The sequence below is a fragment of the Leucoraja erinacea genome, chromosome 20, assembly GCF_028641065.1.
Source record: "Leucoraja erinacea ecotype New England chromosome 20, Leri_hhj_1, whole genome shotgun sequence".
NCBI lineage: Eukaryota > Metazoa > Chordata > Chondrichthyes > Rajiformes > Rajidae > Leucoraja > Leucoraja erinaceus.
Window position 1 is genome coordinate 7,061,032 of NC_073396.1, and position 18,971 is coordinate 7,080,002.

Here is an 18,971-nt window from a genome sequence, read left to right on the forward strand (position 1 = left end):
TAAAAATTGCAGAGTCAGGGGATATGGGGAGAAGGCAGGAACTGATTGTGGATGATCAGCCATGATCACATTGAATGGCAGTGCTGGCTCAAAGGGCCGAATGGCCTATTCCTGCACCTATTGTCTATTGTCTATAACTCTTGACTTCCTTCTGGGTGATGTGACCCAGAAATTTCACTCTGATCCGTACCCTCCTTCACCTCGGCTAATCCTACCTATAGCATTAAAAACATAGAAAACAGGTGCAGGAGTAGGCCATTCGACCCTTCGAGCCAGCACCGCCGTTCAATGTGATCATGGCTGATCATCCAAAATCAGTACCTCTGTTCTTGCCTTCTCCCCACATCCCTCGATTCCATTAGCTGTAAGAGCTAAATCTGACTCTCACTTGAAAAGATCCAGTGAGTTGTCCTCCACTACCTTCTGTGGCAGAGAATTCCACAGATCCACAACTCTCTGGGTGAAGAGGTTTTTCATCATTTAAATGGCCTACTCCTTATTCTTAACCTGCGACCCCTGGTTCTGGACTCCCCCAACATAGGGAACATTGTTCCTGCATCTAGCCTGTCCAATCCCTTAAGAATTTTATATGTTTCTATAAGATCCCATCCCATCCTTCTAAATTCCAGTGAATACAAGCCCAGTCAACCCATTCTTTCATCATGTGTCAGTCCCACCATCCCGAGAGTTAACCTGGTTAACCTTCACTGGTATACCAACGTGTTATGTTGTCTGCTTTCCATGTGGCTTCATCTGAATAAAATGGGTTCAGTTATGGATATAAGTACAAAAAAAGTCACGTGCTTGAGTAACAGTGGCTGATCATGGATGATCTATTTTCCCCTCTCAACCCCATTTTTCCCTGAACCTTAATCAAAGATATGGCTTCAATAAGAGAGACACAAGGATCTCCACCAGACACCAGACTGATTCCTGGGATGTCAGGACTGTCTTATGAAGAAAGACTGGATCTGGGTTTATACTCTCTAGAATTTAGAAGATTGAGAGGGGATCTTATAGAAACTTACAAAATTCTTAAGGGGTTGGACAGGCTAGATGAGGAAGATTGTTCCCGATGTTGGGGAAGTCCAGGACAAGGGGTCACAGCTTAAGGATAAGGGGGAAATCCTTTAAAACCGAGATGAGAAGAACTTTTTTCACAAGAGAGTGGTGAATCTCTGGAACTCTCTGCCACAGAGGGTAGTTGAGGCCAGTTCATTGGCTATATTTAAGAGGGAGTTAGATGTGGCCCTTGTGGCTAAGGGGATCAGGGGGTATGGAGAGAAGGCAGGTACGGGATACTGAGTTGGATGATCAGCCATGATCATATTGAATGGCGGTGCAGGCTCGAAGGGCCGAATGGCCTACTCCTGCACCTAATTTCTATGTTTCTATGATCTGTAGATGCTGCTTGACAAAAAATGGCACAAAGTGCTGGAGCAACACTGTAACCTCCTTCGTGTCCCGTCCCGAAACATCACCTAGCCATGTACTCCAGAGATGGGCGGCACAGTGGCACAACAGTAGAGTTGACCCTGACCTCGATCGCTGTCTGTGTGGAGTTTGCACGTTATCCCTGTGAGCGTGTGGGTTTCCTCTGGGTGCTCTAGTTTCCTCCCACATCCCCAAAAAACGTGCAGGTTTGAAGATTAATTGGCATCTGTAAATTGTAAGGTAGTGTACGGGGTAAGTGTACGGGGTGATCGCTGGTCAGCGCGGACTCGTTGGGCTGAAGGGTCTGTTTCCACGCTGTACCTCTATACTAAACGAAACTAAAGATGTTGCCTGACCCACTGAGTTACTCCAGCACGTTGTGTCTATTTTTGTAAACCAGCATCTGCAGTTCCTTGTGTCTGTGCGGATATCAGTATTATTCATGCAGATGAAATTAACCAACTATAATGAATGGAGTAGTCTGAAGAAGGGTCTCGACCCGAAACGCCGCCCATTCCTTCCCTCCAGAGATGCTGCCCGTGTTACTCCAGCGTGTTTAGCAAAGCCAGGTACGCCAACCGACTAAACCTACCTCCTCTGACTTAGCATTGGATCTCAACTCTGGGTTTTGTCTGTAATCCTTCCGTCCACGATCACTGGATTACACTTGACCAGCGATGATTTGTTTTATGTTTTATTGCAGGACTCCTTGGGTGGAAACAGCAGAACAGTCATGATTGCTCACATCAGCCCGGCCAGTAGTTCGTTTGAGGAGTCCAGGAATACGTTGATATACGCGGACCGTGCCAAGAATATTAAAACCAGGGTACGAGGGATGAAAACTAAACGGAATCAAACTCATTGAGCTGTGGTTCTGCATCCTGGGAGAAGCAGCCAGTCCGTTTTCTCTCTCCGGTCTTTACAAGAGGGTGGGGAGCGGGGGTGTGCGCGCGTGGGTGTGCGAGTGAGAAAACCCACGCAGGTCACAGGGAGACGACTGCACCCATGGTGGGAATCGAACCCGGGCCTCTGGCGCTGTAAGACAGCAACTCTACCGCTGCGCCATCGTGCCGCCAAGTTTCCTGATGGAGCAGATGCATTGGTGTAACACCTTGGCCGCCCTTTCAAGGTGGTTGGTCCACCACATATTTTAGTTTAGTTTATAGATACAGTGAGGAAACAGGCCCTTGCGGCCCACTCTGACCCCACACATTAATGCTCTCCTATAATCACGAGGGACAACCTACAAACCTGTACGTCATTGGAGTGTGGGAGGAAACCGAGGATCTCGGAGAAAACCCACACCGGAGAACGTACAAACTCTGTACAGACAGCACCCGTAGTCGCGATCGAACCCGGATCTCCAGCGCTGCATTCGCTGTAAGGCAACAACTCTGCACCACCGTGACCACCCTATATTGTTAGTAATAGTCCAGAAAGTCCAGAACAAGGGGTCACAGTTTAAGGATAAAGGGGAAATCTTTTAGGACCGAGATGAGAAAATCATTTTTCACACAGAGAGTGGTGAATCTCTGGAATTCTCTGCCACAGAAGGTAGTTGAGGCCAGTTCATTGGCTATATTTAAGAGAGAGTTAGATGTGGCCCTTGTGGCTTAAGGGATCAGGGGGTATGGAGAGAAGGCAGGGATGGGATACTGAGTTGGATGATCAGCCATGATCATATTGAATGGCGGTGCAGGCTCGAAGGGCCGAATGGCCTACTCCTGCACCTATTTTCTATGTTTCTATATTTTATCCTTCGTACTTTTACCAGCGCCCGCTTTAGGGAGGAATGCAGGACACTTAGCTCAGGTCTACAGGGCTCAGGTCCAAGACAAGATGTCAAGCAAGAGCATCCGTGTGAAAAGGCACACTCACAATATGCGATCGTGTGATTGTCATTCTTCAGGGAGATTAAGAGCAATAAAAGAATCCACACTTATCAAGATGGGAAACTTTATTTTGCTCGCAATGCACTTTATTAATACCGTCTGCGCTTACATATGAACGTTTATCGAGTTAGAACATCTGAAAGTTAATGAAATGTTTCTGAGACGTAGTTACTGCAGAAAGCGTAGCAATCCTAGCAGAGCAAAAGCCCTCAATAGGTCAACGACAATAAACAAGTGAAAAGGTTTACTAATTTTAGCTGAGGATTTTAAATTGCCGTGTATTGTATTAAGCAGCGATGATCGTCATGTGTATAGACAAATGTCCACTTGCACCTTGCTAGAATTTGCTTTAGTTGTTAATTTAGACTTTACTTATGAGATACAGCATGGAAACAGGCCCCTTGGCCCACCAGGTCCGTGCCGACCAGCGATCACACCATACACAAGCACTATCCAACACTAGGAACAATTTTACAGAAGCTAGTTGACCTACAATCCTGCACGTCTTTTGAATGTGGGAGGAAACCGGAGCACCTGGAGGAAACCCACACGGTCACGGGGAGAAGGTGCAAACTCCAGACAGACAGCACCCGTGGTCAGTCTCGAACCCTGGTCTCTGGCGCTGTAAAGCAGCAACTCTACCTCCGCACTACTGTGCCGCCACTGAGAATAATGTTACCTCTGACAGCCAGCACTCCCTCTCCGCTATAGCCAAGTGTAAATCGAGGTTTAAGCTCAAAGCTCACTCATAGAATCATAGAGTCATACAGTGTGAAAACAGGCCCAACTTGCCCACACCGACCAACATGCCCCATCTAAAATACCCGCCTGCCTGCGTTTGGCCCGTATTCCTCTAAACCTGTCCTATCAATGGACCTGTCTAAATGTTTCACTCCAAAGGTTTGAGCTTTTTTTGCAGATGCAAAATGAAGTTTGATAAAATATGAAATGTTTGTAGCCATGGCAACAGCATCTGAAATAGATTGATTAGATGACAACTGTTCATTACTGGAAGGCAATATAACTCGGCTGATAGCATTGTCATTGTTTTGTGTTGGCTGGTACACATTGTTCTGACTGGCACAATGTATCATTGGTTACAGCTAATGTAATTTCCCTTGTAGATATCAATCTGTCTTAACATATGATGAGGTTTTGTCGGCACTGGGCCTGTGCTCGCTGGAGTTTAGAAGGATGAGGGGTATTACCTCATTTAAACATACCAAATAGTGAAAGGCCTGGATAGAGTGGATGTGGAGAGGATGTTTCCACTAGTGGGCAAGTCTAGGACCAGAGGCCACAGCCTCAGAATAAAACGACGTTCCCTTCAGGAAGGAGATGAGGAGCAAGTTCTTGAGACAGAGGGTGGTGAATCCGTGGAATTCATTGCCACAGAAGGCTGTGATGGCCAAGCCAATGGATACTTTTAAGATTGAAAGATTCTTGATTAGTACGAGTACCAGGGGTTATGGGGAGAAGGCAGGAGAGTGGGGTTAGAGGAAAAGAGAAATCAGCCATTATTGAATGGCAGAGTAGATGGGCCGAATGGCCTAATTCAGCTCCTATCACATGAAGTTTTCAGCCTGTTTCTGGTTGTTTTTACTTCATTTTGCCAGTTACTAATTGCCGAATTATTCCACCGCAGGTGAAACAAAATCTGCTGAACATCTCGTACCACATCACTCAGTACACCAACATCATCGCCGATCTCAAGAAAGAGATCGAACGGCTCAAACTGAAGATTGACCAGCAAGGACCCGAGCAGAGAAAATCGGAAAAGGCCAATATAAGGGATATTCAAGGTAGGTAACTCAGTGGGACAGGCAGCGTCTCTGGAGAGAAGGAATGGGTGACGTTTCGTGTCGAGACCCTTCTTCAGACAGTGGGTAGGTTGAGGGTGGACAAAAATGCTGGAGAAACTCAGCGGGTGAGGCAGCATCTATGGAGCGAAGGAATAGCTGACGTTTCGGGTCGAGACCCTTCTTCAGACTGATGTGGTGGGGGGGCGGGAAGAAGAAAGGAAGAGGCGGAGACAGTGAGCTGTGGGAGAGCTGGGAAGGGGAGGGGAAGGAGGGAGAAAGCAAGGACTACCTGAAATTGGAGGTCAATCTTCATACCCCTGGGGTGTGAACTACCCAAACGAAATATGAGGTGCTGCTCCTCCAATTTGTGGTGGGACTCACTCTGGCCATGGAGGAGTCCCAGGACTGAAATGTCGGATTGGGAATGGGAGGGGGAGTTGAAGTGTTGGGCCACAGGGAGATCAGGTTGGTTATTGCGAACCGAGCGGAGGTGTGTGGGCGAAACGATCGCCAAGGCAACAGCTTGGTCTCACCGATGTAGAGCAGCTGACACCTTGAGCAGCGGATGCAATGGGTGGGATGAGAGTCAGTGTGAGCAGGAGGATGAAATATATGACCATTGCCTTTGTAAAAAACAAAACAAATCCCTCATTTCATGTGTAGGAAGGAAATGCAGACGCGTGTTTACACTGATGTTAGACACAAAATGCTGGAGTAACTCAGCGAGACAGGCAGCATCACTGGAGGGAAGGAATAGGTGATGTTTTAGAGGGTGGGATTGTCACTGTTGTTTCACCTTGATTTATTTTAAAGAGAAATTTGCTAATGATTGGTCTAAGGTCACTTTGGAAATTGGACTCGATGTGACTCCATCTGATGTAATTCTAGATATCAGAGAAATTAGGCAAGGTTATTCTGGGGATGAGTCACAGAGTCACACAGCATGCCAACAGTTTGCCCAAAGGGACTGTTTCTGTGCTGTATGTGTAGGAATGAACTGCAGATGCTGGTTTAAACCGAAGATAGGTAACAAAAAGCTGGTGTAACTCAGCGGGACAGGCAGCATCTCTGGAGAAGAGGAATGGGCGACTTTTTCGGGCCTGAAGAAGGGCCTCGACCCGAAATGTCACCCATTCCTTCTCTCCAGAGATGCTGCCTAGGTCCCGCTGAGTCACTCCTGCTTTTTGTTTCTGAGCTGTATGTCTCTATGACTCTAATGGCGGTGGGGGCGGGGGGGGGGGGGGGGGGATAAGAGTTTGGCGTCAGATATAAATATCCCATTTATTGAAACGATACATATACAGGGAAACAGAAAGAGGCTCGTACTCAGTGCATACATACAATTTAGCACAAAAAACAAGAAACAGAAAAAACAAAAAACAGAAGGGAGATGGGGGAGGGGGGGGAATAGGTGCACAAATTCTGCGGCGCTACATACATATATACATATTAAGATGGAAGTCCGTGTTGGGCGGTGTAGTCAGTGCATGTGTGAATTTGAATTTATAGTAGTTATAATTCTCGGAAAGCAACTATTCCTGAGTGTTTGTCCTGGATTTGATGCACCTATAGCGCCTTCCAGAGGGCAGCATGTCGAACAGTCCAAACGCAGGATGGGAGCTGTCTTTGATGATCTTCTTTGCCCTGCTAAGGCAGGGCGGGAGGTGTAGATGTCCATCAGGGAGGGGAGAGCGGCAGCCAATGATCCTCTGCGCTGTCCTAGTTACCCTCTGAAGCCTCTCCCTGTCTGCCATGGTGCAGCTGCCATACCATGCTGTAATGCAGTATGTCAGCAGGCTCTCGATGGACGAGCGGTAGAAGGTCAGCAGCAGGTTAGAGTCCAGGTTGTGCTTCCTGAGGACCCTCAGGAAGTGCAGCCGCTGCTGAGCCTTCTTGATGACCGTCAGACTTCATAACTCAGATGATCATTCGAAGGCCTCTGCCATGCAAACCACTGCAATTTCTGGGATGTTCCATATTGTACTGTGTGTTAAATAACCTGATATATATATAGAGAGAGGAACGGTTTAGAGAGATGTGGGCCAAAACACGGGCAAGTGTAGATGGGGCATCTTGGGTCAGCATGGGAAAGTTGGGCCGAAGGGCCTGTTGACTGTAGAAGATGAGGGAAAAACAAAAATCCAGCCTTCTCTGGCCTTGGTGTGAAGCCAGGGAACGTCACCTATTCCTTGTCTCTGGAGATGCTGCCTGGCCCACTGAGTTACTCCAGCTTTTTGTGCCTATCTTCAGTTTAAACCAGCCTTCCTACAGATTTCCAACCACTTACTGTTCTACTGAGAACCAATATCTTCTAATTGACCTCAGACATCACAATTACACCTATTCAACATTGTAAAAGCAGCGCTGAGCAGCAGAATAATTGCCCAATATAGAGTTCTGCCTTGATAAAACGCCATATCCATGACTTGTCAGATAGTTCGTCGCTTTTCCATATGGTGCTTGGCACATTTCCCCCGTTTAATAATTTAATAATAAAGCATCTACCTGCCACGTTTATCATTGTCTCATATTCCCTAGTCGAGCTGCGTTTCAATATTTAGTTCACTGACCCGTGAGCAGCTCCAACTGTTTTAATCTGTGGTGTTACATCTATCAAATAAAACTGAGATGGAGTCTGAGGAAGGGTCCCGACCCGAAACGTCAGCTATTTCTGTTCTCCACAGATGCAGGAAAAATGTTCCCAATGTGGGGCGAGTCCAAAACCAGGGCCCACAGTCTTAGAATAAAGGGGAGGTCATTTAAGACTGAGGTGAGAAAAAACTTTTTCACCCAGAGAGTTGTGAATTTGTAGAATTCCCTGCCACAGAGGGCACTGGAGGCCAAGTCACTGGATGGATTTAAGAGAGAGTTAGATAGAGGAGCTATCTACTCTAGGAGCTAGTGGAGTCAAGGGATATGGGGAGAAGGCAGGCACGGGTTATTGATAGGGGACGATCAGCCATGATCCCAATGATTGGCAGTGCTGGCTCGAAGGGCCGAATGGCCTCCTCCTGCACCTTTCTTCTATGTTTCGATGCTGCCTGACCCGTTGAGTTACTCCAGCACTTTGCGTCTATCTTCGGTATAAACCAGCATCTGCAGTTCCTTCCTACACATAAAATTTGATGGATCTTATAACTTCACAGGAATATCTGTTGGGTATAAAAAAATATTGCTTATTAATAAAATATTTTGGCAACTGCTGTGAATATTTTATTCTGTGTCTTCATTTAACTATATCTGAAGATTTACAATTTATAGGTTGTTCATGTGCTTTTGCTAATACCTTTAGTTTAGTTTAGGTTAGAGATACAGTGTGGAAACAGGCCCTTCGGCCCACCGAGTCCGCGCCAACCAACAGTTTCCCGTACACTAGTTCTATCCTACACGCTAGGGACAATGTACAGAAGCCAATGAACCTACAAACCTGCACGTCTTTGGAGTGTGGGAGGAAACCGGAGCACCCGGAGAAAACTGACATGGCTACAGGGAGAACGGACAAACTCCGTACAGACAGTGTCCACAGTCAGGATCGAACCCGCGTCTCTGGCGCTGTAAGGCAGCAACACTGCCGCTGCGTCACCGTGCCTCCCCCCATAAACAGATGTGGCCAGCAGTATTATTAGTGCACAGCCTGAGAGGTTTGTCAAAGAGGTTCTGAAATCAATCACAAGGGTTTTATTCCTTGGAGCGCAGGAGGCTGAGGGGTAATCGTAATAATGTCACGAGGGGAATAGATAGGGTGAATGCACTTTTATCCAGACTGTCTTTTACCCAGGCTAGTGGAACAAAATAGCAAGACAATAGACACAAGAGTAATTCAGCGGGACTGGCAGCATCTCAGATGGAAGGAATAGGTGACCTTTCTGGTCGAGACCCTTCTTCAGTTTGAAGAAGGGTCTCAACCCGAAACGTCGCCCATTCATTCTCTCCAGAGATGCTGCCTGTCCCGCTGAGTTACTCCAACATTTTGTGTCTATCTTCTGTTTAAACCAGCATCTGCAGTTCCTTCCAGTAACAAGAGGACATACTGTAGGCTAGGAAAGCAATCGGCCATTTCCCATATTAACTGAGTGAGATGCTGCATGCAAGTCCAACATTGCCAACACGTCAGCTGGAAAGAGTGCAAAGAGGATTTAGAAGGTTTAGACAATATACAATAGACAATAGGTGCGGGAGTAGGCCATTCGGCCCTTCGAGCCTGTACCGCCATTCAATGTGATCATGGCTGATCATCCACAAGGAGATCCACATTAGGAGGTAGCTTTGTTTATAAAGTCATTCACGGTGTGAACTTTGTGCTTGCAGCGGAAGTCCAGCAGCACTCGGTGGAATACAAGCAAGGGGAGATGGACAGACTGAGGGATCAACTCATGGCAGCTTTTCGGCAACAAATGGACATCCGCCACAGTTTGATGGAGCTGGAGAACACCAACACTGAGCTTCACATCGGCGCGTCCAGGCACCTGCTGACCATCGCTGAGTGAGTCCCACTGACATCTGAATCATACCATGAGGATTTCAACTGCGCTAGTTGCCTGCATGTTGCAAATGACGTGTTGGCGTTTGAGTTTAGTCTCTTGTCACGTGTACCCAGGTGCAGTGAAAAGTCTTTCTGTTGCGCGCTGACCAGTCTGCGGTAAGACTATACGTCACGACAATCGAGCCGTCCACAGTGCGCAGATACGTGAATGAAAGGAATAATATGAATAACGTTTAGTGCAAAATAAAGTCCATTAAATGCCAGTCAAAATGAGTCTGAGGGTCGGTCTCCAATGAGGTAGATAATGTGGTCATTTGCTTTGTCGGATTCAATGATTTTAAGTATGTAGGTGGCATTACACATCGAAAACGATACGGCCCAAACGTGGGTAAATGGGACTTGCTTAGATGAGGTAACTTGGTCGGCATGGACAGGTTGGGCCGAAGGGCCTGTTTCCACGCTGCATGACTCTGTGACACCAAAAAAAAATTCCTATGCCTTTGTTGATTTTCCACCTTTGGGAGACCCACTGGATAGTCAAACACAAAGGAGCGTTAGGCACTGGAGCATTCGGAGCCTGTTGCACATTAATTAGAGTCTGAAGAAGGGTCACCGATACCTTCTCTCCAGAGATGCTGCCTGCCCCTCTGAGTTACTCGAGCTGTTTGTGCCTATCTATGTGCACATCACTTAGATCGTTGCTGATTGGTGATTAATTTCATATATATACATCTTCTCTCAATGGACACAAAGTGCTGGAGTAACTCAGCAGGTCAGGCAGCATCTCCGGAGCACATGGATGGACAGGTGGTATTTTGGGTTAAGGCTCTTGACGTCTGGGCTTATATTTACTGGAATTTTAGGATGAGAGTGGATCTTGAGGGATTGGACAGGCTAGATGCAGGAAAAATGTTCCTGATGTTCGATGAGTCCAGAACCAGGGGTCACAGGTTAAGAATAAGGGGTAGGCCATTTCGAACTGTGAAGAGGAAAAACCTTTTCTCCCAGAGAGTTGTGAATCTGTGGAATTCTCTGCCACGGAAGGCAATGGAGGCCGATTCACTGGATGTATTCAAGCGAGAGTTAGATATAGCTGTTTGGGCTAACGGAATCAAGGGATACGGGGAGAAAGCAGGAACGGGGTACTGATTTTGGATAATCGGCCATGATCATATTGAATGGCGGTGCTGGCTCGAAGGGGTGAATGGCCTACTCCTGCACCTATTTTCTATGTTTCTAGTAGCTGAGGACTGCTCTCTAGTAGTTGATAGAATGGTTCAGTTGCCTGATTTTGATGTTTGATCATGTACTATCCAGCCAGCCGAAAGACTATACAAGATTTCAATCGAGTTGTCCACAGTGTACAGATGTGGGATCAAGGGAATAATGTATAGTGCAAAATAAAATTCCGATTAAAGATAGTCTGAGGGTCTCCATTGAGGTAAATGGTAGCTCAGGACCGTTCTCCTGCAAAACAGAGGCATTAAATAATGTTTGTCTATGATAGAGATTTGTGTTCGATACTGTATATACATTAGTGTCTGCAGCTTATTTCAGAGTTGCCTCTGAAACATTTTGATGTTTGATTAACAAATGCTAGCTCCAACTTTCACCTCTGCATTATGTTGCCTTTGACAGCAAAAGCTGCAGGATATACCTTCACTAAAAAGGCACTTGTAGTCAGTCCACTGCCTTCTCTGCCTCGGGGTGAAGTAGCAGGGGCTGAGTGTTTGAATCCTTTCTGCTCTCTGCTCAGTCTGCTGCACTCATTCTTAATAATACTGAGCAGCTTTAAAGCTCTCCTGAAGCAAACACTGTCACACAAAGTCCCCCGATGGTGTTTTTATTCTTCTGAGGTTCATGTCGTATGTGAGTGGTATTAGGTCTGCAAGAACAATCTGTGGCGAGGACTGGCTTTCTGTCAAAAGCTCGACCGTGCTTTAAGCCCGCAGAAAGCTGTGCCTGCTGATTGGGATAACTGCGCTGTCAATACTGAAGGTGAACTGGAAGTGTGTTATTCCCCAGCGCAGTCGAAGTCTTCAATGTGCTGTGTGGGCCGTGTGTTTACGAAGGAACTGCCGACGCTGGTTTCAACCGAAGATAGACGCGAATAGCTGGAGTAACTCGGTCTGAAGATGGGTCTCGACCCGAACATCACCCATTCCTTCTCAAGTCAAGTCAAGTTTATTCATCACATGCACATACGAGATGTGCAGTGAAATGACAAGGTGGCAATGCTCGCGAAATTTGTGCAAAAAGACAAACAAACAAACAACCAAACAAACTACAACCAGAATGCAACAGATTCACATATTCTTTTACATATTAAATATTGTGGGCGGAAGGAAAATGGGGGAAAGAAACAGCGATTTTTTTAAAAAGCAGTCGAGTGGTTTCAGTAAAGTTAGTCCCTGGTGAGATAGGAGTTTACAGTCCTAATGGCCTCTTGGAAGAAACTCCTTCTCAACCTCTCCAGAGATGCTGCCTGTCCCGCTGAGTTACTCCAGCTTTTTGTGCTTATCTTGGGCAGGGAGTTGGGCAGGAAGACGGCAGAGGTCATAGCAGTAGAAACCTCAACCCACAGTATCTGCTTATTATGGTCAATGTCTTTTTCAAGAGTGTGGCTGCTGCTTCAGTTTAAAGAGTCTAGCTATTGCTTTCCTGAGTACTTCAGTTTTAATGCTGAATTTACTTTAGGCTTTAGAGATACATCGCGTAAACGGGCCCTTCGGCCCACCCAGTCCGTGCCGACCAGTGATCACCCTGTACACTTTGGACAATTTGGATTTTTTTTTACTAAAGCCAATTAACCTACAAACCTGTACGCATTTGGAGTGCTTGAGGAAACCGGTGCAGCCGGAGAAAACCCATGTGGTCACGGGGAGAGCGTACAAACTCAGTGTGCACGTCCTCCCTGTGACCGCGTGCGTTCTCCCTGTGACAGAGACCCAGGTTCGATCCTGACTGCGGGTGTCTGGAAGGGGTTTGAACGTTCTCTCTGTGACCGCGTGGGTTTTCTCCGGGTGCTCCAGTTTCCACCCACGTGGTGCGGCCCACACTCCTAAGATCTGCAGGTTTGCAGGTAATATTTGGCCCTGCTGTAAATGCTGTCCTTAGTGTGTAGGGATGCGAGCGCGATGAGTGCATGGGGCGCCGCGGGCTCGATGCGTCTGGTCTGTGCAGACTTAGGATGGTGTGGGCGCCTGAGGTACCTCGGTAAGACTCTCTGAAGAAGGGTTTTCGGCCCGAAACTGAGTTTGCCTATTTCCTTCGCTCCATAGATGCTGACCTGCAATCTTCCGCTGTGAGTTTCTCCAGCAGATTTTAGACAAAAGTTTACTCTTCGATTTTCCAGCATCTGCCCACGTTGTTCCTTCTTAAACACCCAGAGGCAGCATTTTTGTTCGTTTGTGCGTTAAAAAGAGATGTTGTGTTAGATATATACATTAGTGTCTGCAGCTTATTTCGGAGACTTGGACAGTAAACTGAACTCATAGACTGTGTGTGTGTGTGTGTGTGATACACCGCCCATTGTTTGAACTTGCCCCGGAATGATTCAATTACAATGAAGCAATCTGACAGAATTATTTGTTGCAGAATGTTCTGATTGTACTGCAGTCGCTGAGGACTGAGATAAACCCTGTAGGATTGGATGTCGGTCATATCAGGTGAACGTCCCTTGCGTTGAGATGGTGTGGGGGAGAGGATTCTCTTTTTTATTCTTACAGAGGCTTACAGTAAAACAAAGTCACAGTTTCTAAAGATTTGCCTGTATTATCTTCTGCTTTAACCATCAAGACACTTTGATTTTCTTTGATTCACCTATCCACTGTTTTTTTTTGTGTACGTATGTGTGCATGTATGATCTATATATATGATCTATATATATATATATACACGCACACACACACACACACCGTGTATCTACCCGGATGAGCGATAACTACTTCACACCAGTTGTATGTTATTGCGGGCAGTTTTGGGGCCCATATCTGAGGAAGGTTGAGCTTGCGTTGGAGAGGGGAAATCGTACACACACGAGGGTTTACGACACACACACACTCACACGCACACGCACGCACACGCACACACACACACACGCACACGCACACGCACACGCACACGCACACACACACACACACACACACACACACACACACACACACACACACACATCCAAAGAACATAGGTTTAAGGTGAATGATTTAATTTTTTTTCACACAAAGGGTGGTGGGTGTATGGAACGAGCTGCCAGAGAAGGCTGGGACTATCCCAACATTTAAGAAAGTTAGATAGGTACATGGATAGGACAGATTTGGAGGTGTTGTGGACCAAACGCGGGCAGGTGGGACTTGGCTTCTGTAAATTGCCCCAAGGGTGTAGGATAGAACTAATGTATGGGTGATCACTAGTTGGCGTGGACGGTGGGCCGAAGGGCCTGTCTCCACTCTGTACTGTAAACTATACTTATATCTACCTGATTAGATTCATCCTATGCAGAGCTAGTGACAGAGCTATCCTCCAGTGCTTCTACACAGCAGCGGTGGAAAGCATCTTGTCCGGGAACATTACCATCTGGTTTGGGAATTGCTCTGCCAAGAACAAGAAGGCTCTGCAGAGAGTAGTGCGTTCGGCCGAACGCACTATGGGAACTTCACTTGCCCCCCTGCAGGAACTATACATCAGGAGGTGCTACTCCAGAGCCAACAATATCATGGGAGACCCCTTCCACCCCTGCAACAGACTGTTCCAGCTGTTACGGTCAGGCAAGCGCCTCCGTTGCCATGCGGTGAGAACGGAGAGGTTGAGAAGGAGTTTCTTCCCAGAGGCCATTCGGACTGTAAACGCCTATCTCACCAGAGACTAACTCTACTGAACGTTTTTCCTTCCATTATTTATTATGTAAAGGTATATGTGTGTTATGATTGTGTTTATAGTTTGTTTGGTTGTTTGTCTTTTTGCACAAAAGTCCGCGAGCATTGCCACCTTCATTTCACTGCACATCTCGTATGTGTATGTGACAAATAAACTTGACTTGACTTGAGGAAGCATTTCTACACACACATAACTAATGACATTTTTTAACTTCATTCTGAATGGATGTTCGTGTTACTCAATTGATTTTCAAATAAATGAATCAATGAATGAAGAGAAATGAAACTGAAACGCACAGCGGCCAGGATATTGACTCTGCTTATTCTTAGACCAGGCTCAAAGGACTGAGGAGTCGATTAATGTTGCTACGTGATCTAACACATGAGCAGCTTTGTTTATTTTGTTCAGTTCTTTTCATTGTTTGCCCCAACCATGGAAACTCTTTGTAACTTACAGAATAATGAAAGTCATAGATAGAGTGGATGTGGAGAGGATGTTTCCACTGTTGGGAGAGTCTAGGACCAAAGGTCACTGCCTCAGAATTAATGGGCAGTCTTTTAGGAACGAGGTGAGGAGGAACTTCTTTGGTCAGAGGGTAGTTAATCTGTGGAACTCATGTGGAGGCCAAGTCAGTGGAGATTTTTAAGGTCGAGATAGACAAATTCTTGATTAGAACGGGTGTCGTGGGTTATGTGGAGAAGGCAGGAAAATGGGATTAAGAGGCAGAGATCAGTGATGATTGAATGGCGGAGGGACTTGATGGGCCTAATGGCCTAATTCTACTCCTATAACTTGTGAATCTGGAGCTTGAGCAATTTGCTAAATTGTAGAATTGCTTCAATAATGAATAAAAATATTCAAATATTAAATTGACCCATCGCTGACCATTGATCACCCTTTCACATTAGTTTAGTTTGTTGTCACATGTATCGAGGTACTGTGAAAAGCTTTTGCTGCGTCAGCAGAATTACTATATACTGTATAACTACTGTCAAACCCAAGATTATGTCGTGCTATATTATCCCACTTTCTCATCCGATCCCTGCACACCAGGTTCATTTACAGGGGGCCAATTATCCCACAAACCCGCCCGTCATTGTGAGGTGGGAAGAAACTGGAACCCCTGGGAGAAACCCACGCGGTCACAGGGAGGACATGCAAACTCCACATAGACAGCGTCCGAGGGCAGGATTGAACCCGTGTCCCACGCTCTGTGTCCCTACCACGCCACCCTGCTGCCCAGCTAGGCCACTGCAACTGTGCTATTTCAATGAAAGTAGCAATGATAGTAAGATTACCATTCTGATATCCAACATGCACATTGGCAAAGACTGCTGGCAGCTGGTGTTACTTATAGATATTAACCTAATGCAATTTCAAGTCCTGTTGAATATTCATCATGCACTATAATCTGCATGAATAGATGGTAACTGATTTTGAGTATAATTAATCAAATTGTTATGCAGTTCAGAGAGCATTGGAATATATATTTGTAAAAATGCACTTGGTTCTGTTTTTCATCCAGGCTGCATTAATCACATTTTTAAAAAAAACACAAAGTACTGGAGTAACTCAGCGGGTCAGGCAGCATCTCTGGAGAATGTGGATAAGTGATGGTTTGAGTCGGCACGATTCTTCAGACTGATTTTAGTCGGTGGGGAGAAAGCTGGAGGAGAGGTGGGGGCACGTCAAATGTTTGGCAAGTCAAGTCAAGCCACTTTTCTTTCTATAGCGCATTTAAAAAACAACTCTCCTTGGCCAAAGTGCTTTACATTGGTGGAGGTACTAACGTTACACAACAGTGGTTCATAGATTAAGTACATACATCACTACATACATATAGCCCTCGCTCAGAGGACGTCAAGAAAGGCTTGCGAGTAAAGATGAGTTTTAAGCCTCGACTTAAAGGAGTCGATGGAGGGGGCAGAGATGCTGCCGGTCCCGTTGAGTGGGGTGGGAGATTGCAACCTTCACATGGTCCGCCCTGTTTCGACGAATGCAATCGACCCGGCGTGCACAATCAAATAAGATCAAATAGAACAAGTTGTCCTCCAACTTTAGGCTGTGCACGCCATACGCAAGCGGATGAAGACCCGTTGAGTTACTCCAGCATTTCGTATCTCCCTTCGATTTGAACCGGCTCCTGCAGTTCTTTCTCACACATTGAAGGTGGTATTATTGATTGTTCTCACCAAAAGGTCCAATCGCATTTATTGATTGGTTGTGTTACAATTCAATCATTTAGCAGATTTTTTAAAATGTGCTCCGTGACAGAATTCCCAAGCCGTGGTGAGTTTGAGGTGGCCTGCATCACATGTAACTTATGTTGATACACGCAATCCTCCACTTACAAATGTTCCATTTCCAATTTTTGATAGGAGCGCATGTCGTGAATTTATTTCCCACTGTAGCAAATAGTCATAGAGAGTATTGGGTCCAGGCAGCACAAAACCAGGCCCTTTGGCCCAACTTACCCATGCTGTCCAAGATGCTCCAACAACACAGGTTCCACCAGCCTGCGTTTGGCTCACATCTCTCTAAACTTTTCCTATCTCTGTACCTGCCCGAATGTCTTTTAAATTGTGTCCAGTTTCGAGGGAAATGGGCAAAATATAGGCAGGTGGGACAAGTGTAGACGGGGCAAGTTGAACCATTGGGCCTGCTTCCATGCTGCATGGCTCTATGATCGAGCTCAACTACCTCCTCCGGCAGCTCGTTCCGTACACCCACCATAAAGTTGCACCTCAGGTTCCTGTGAAACCTTTCTCCTCTCACCTTAAGGTAGTTCGCCAACCTTTGCCCAAGGGAACACATTGTACCAACACTCACAAAGAACTATGTCCGATCTTTGGGGCTAATGACATTTTTTTGCTGGCTGAGATATTTTCCAGTTAAATCGGTGAATATCTGTAACAGGATGATCGATTTTGTGGTTTTTTATCCTCAGCTGGGAAAGGGAGCGAGCCAACCGTTCTGGGAAGTGGTGGGATGGGAGCTGGAGCGAGCGGGGAGACCGTGCAGAGGACGGGGTGGATGTGACTGAGCCGCTGGAGGTTACGGCGGCACGGGAGGAAATCGTCATGTTGTTAACCGAGCAACGCAAAACGGAAGCACTCAAGGTACGCAGCGCACGAACACTGTCCCACACGCTAGGGGCAAACTTACAATTTGTACAGAAGCCCAATTAACCTACAAACCTTTGCACGTCTTTGCAATGTGGGAGGAAACCGGAGCACCCGGAGAAAACCCACGCGGTCAGAGGGGGAGCGTGCAAACTCCACACGGACAGCACACACATAATCGAACCCGGATCTCCGGCGCTGTAAGGCAGCAATTCAACTGTTGCCACGCCACAGGTATTTTCTCCACAAATGCTGCCTGACCCGCTGAGCTACTCCAGCGCTTTGTGCCTTGTCAAGACTCCAGCATCTGCGGTTGATAATATCATGAGTGATAGGAGTAGAATTAGGCCATTCGGCCCATCAAGTCTACTCCGCCATTCAATCGTGGCTGATCTACCTCTCCATCCTAACCCCATTCTCCTGCCTTCGCCCCATTACCCCTGACACCCGTACTAATCAATAATCCATCAATCTCCATCTTAAATATATTCACTGACTTGGCCTCTACAGCCGCCTGTGGCAAAGAATTCCACAGATTTACCACCCTCTGACTAAAGAAATTCCTCCTCATCTCCCTCCTAAAAGAATGCCCTTTAATTCTGAGGCTGTGACCTCTGGTTCTAGACATCCTCTCCACATCCACTCTATCCAAGCCCATCACTATTCGGGACGTTTCAATGAGGTCCCCCCCCTCCTCTCATCTGTTCCAAACTCATTGTGGGGGGGGTTCCTCGTTCCCCCGCAGTAATTGTCGGTGTTGGCTTGATCCCGCAGTGTGAGCTGGAGCAGAAGCTGGGGGACATCAAGGCTAAAGTCTGCAAGATGCAGGAGCTGCTGCCGAGATGCATCGGCAACAAGGAGCAGCAGGAGATCATGAGCCTGCTGTGTAAGGTCCATGAGCTGGAGGTGGAGAACACGGAGATCCAATCTACCCTGCTGAGGAAAGAGAACCTCCTGCAGCAGAAAGACTTTGTGGTGCAGCGATATCAGCAACATCGCACTCTCTGCAGTCAGATTATTCGCCAGCAGCAGCAACTAATAAACGGTACAGTAACAGATCAGATAATGGAATCATTGCTTAAGAAAGAACTGCAGTTGCTGGAAAAATCAAAGGTAGACAAAAATGCTGGTGAAACTCAGCGGGTGAGGCAGCATCTATGGAGCGAAGGAAATAGGCGACGTTTCGGGTCGAGACCCTTCTTCAGACTGATGTGGGGGGCGGGAAGAAGAAAGGAGGAGGCGGACACAGTGGGCTGTGGGAGAGCTGGGAAGGGGAAGGAGGGAGAAAGCAAGGACTGCCTGAAATTGGAGAAGTCAATGTTCATACCTCTGGGGTGTAAACTACCCAAGCGAAATATGAGGT

The 18,971-nt window shown here is 46.6% G+C and overlaps 1 protein-coding gene across 4 annotated transcripts in view; it reads left to right on the forward strand.

Moving 5' to 3' along the window:
* Positions 1-18,971, forward strand: part of si:dkey-26i13.8 (kinesin-like protein KIF19) — an 86,827-nt gene that overhangs the window by 39,203 nt on the left and 28,653 nt on the right. For all 4 annotated transcript variants that reach the window (XM_055651121.1, XM_055651119.1, XM_055651118.1 and 1 more), the window contains 5 exons: positions 2,138-2,260; positions 4,972-5,128; positions 9,437-9,611; positions 17,434-17,605; positions 18,383-18,653. In XM_055651121.1, coding sequence (XP_055507096.1) covers positions 2,138-2,260; positions 4,972-5,128; positions 9,437-9,611; positions 17,434-17,605; positions 18,383-18,653 — 898 coding nt within the window. The remainder of the gene's footprint in view (positions 1-2,137; positions 2,261-4,971; positions 5,129-9,436; positions 9,612-17,433; positions 17,606-18,382; positions 18,654-18,971) is intronic.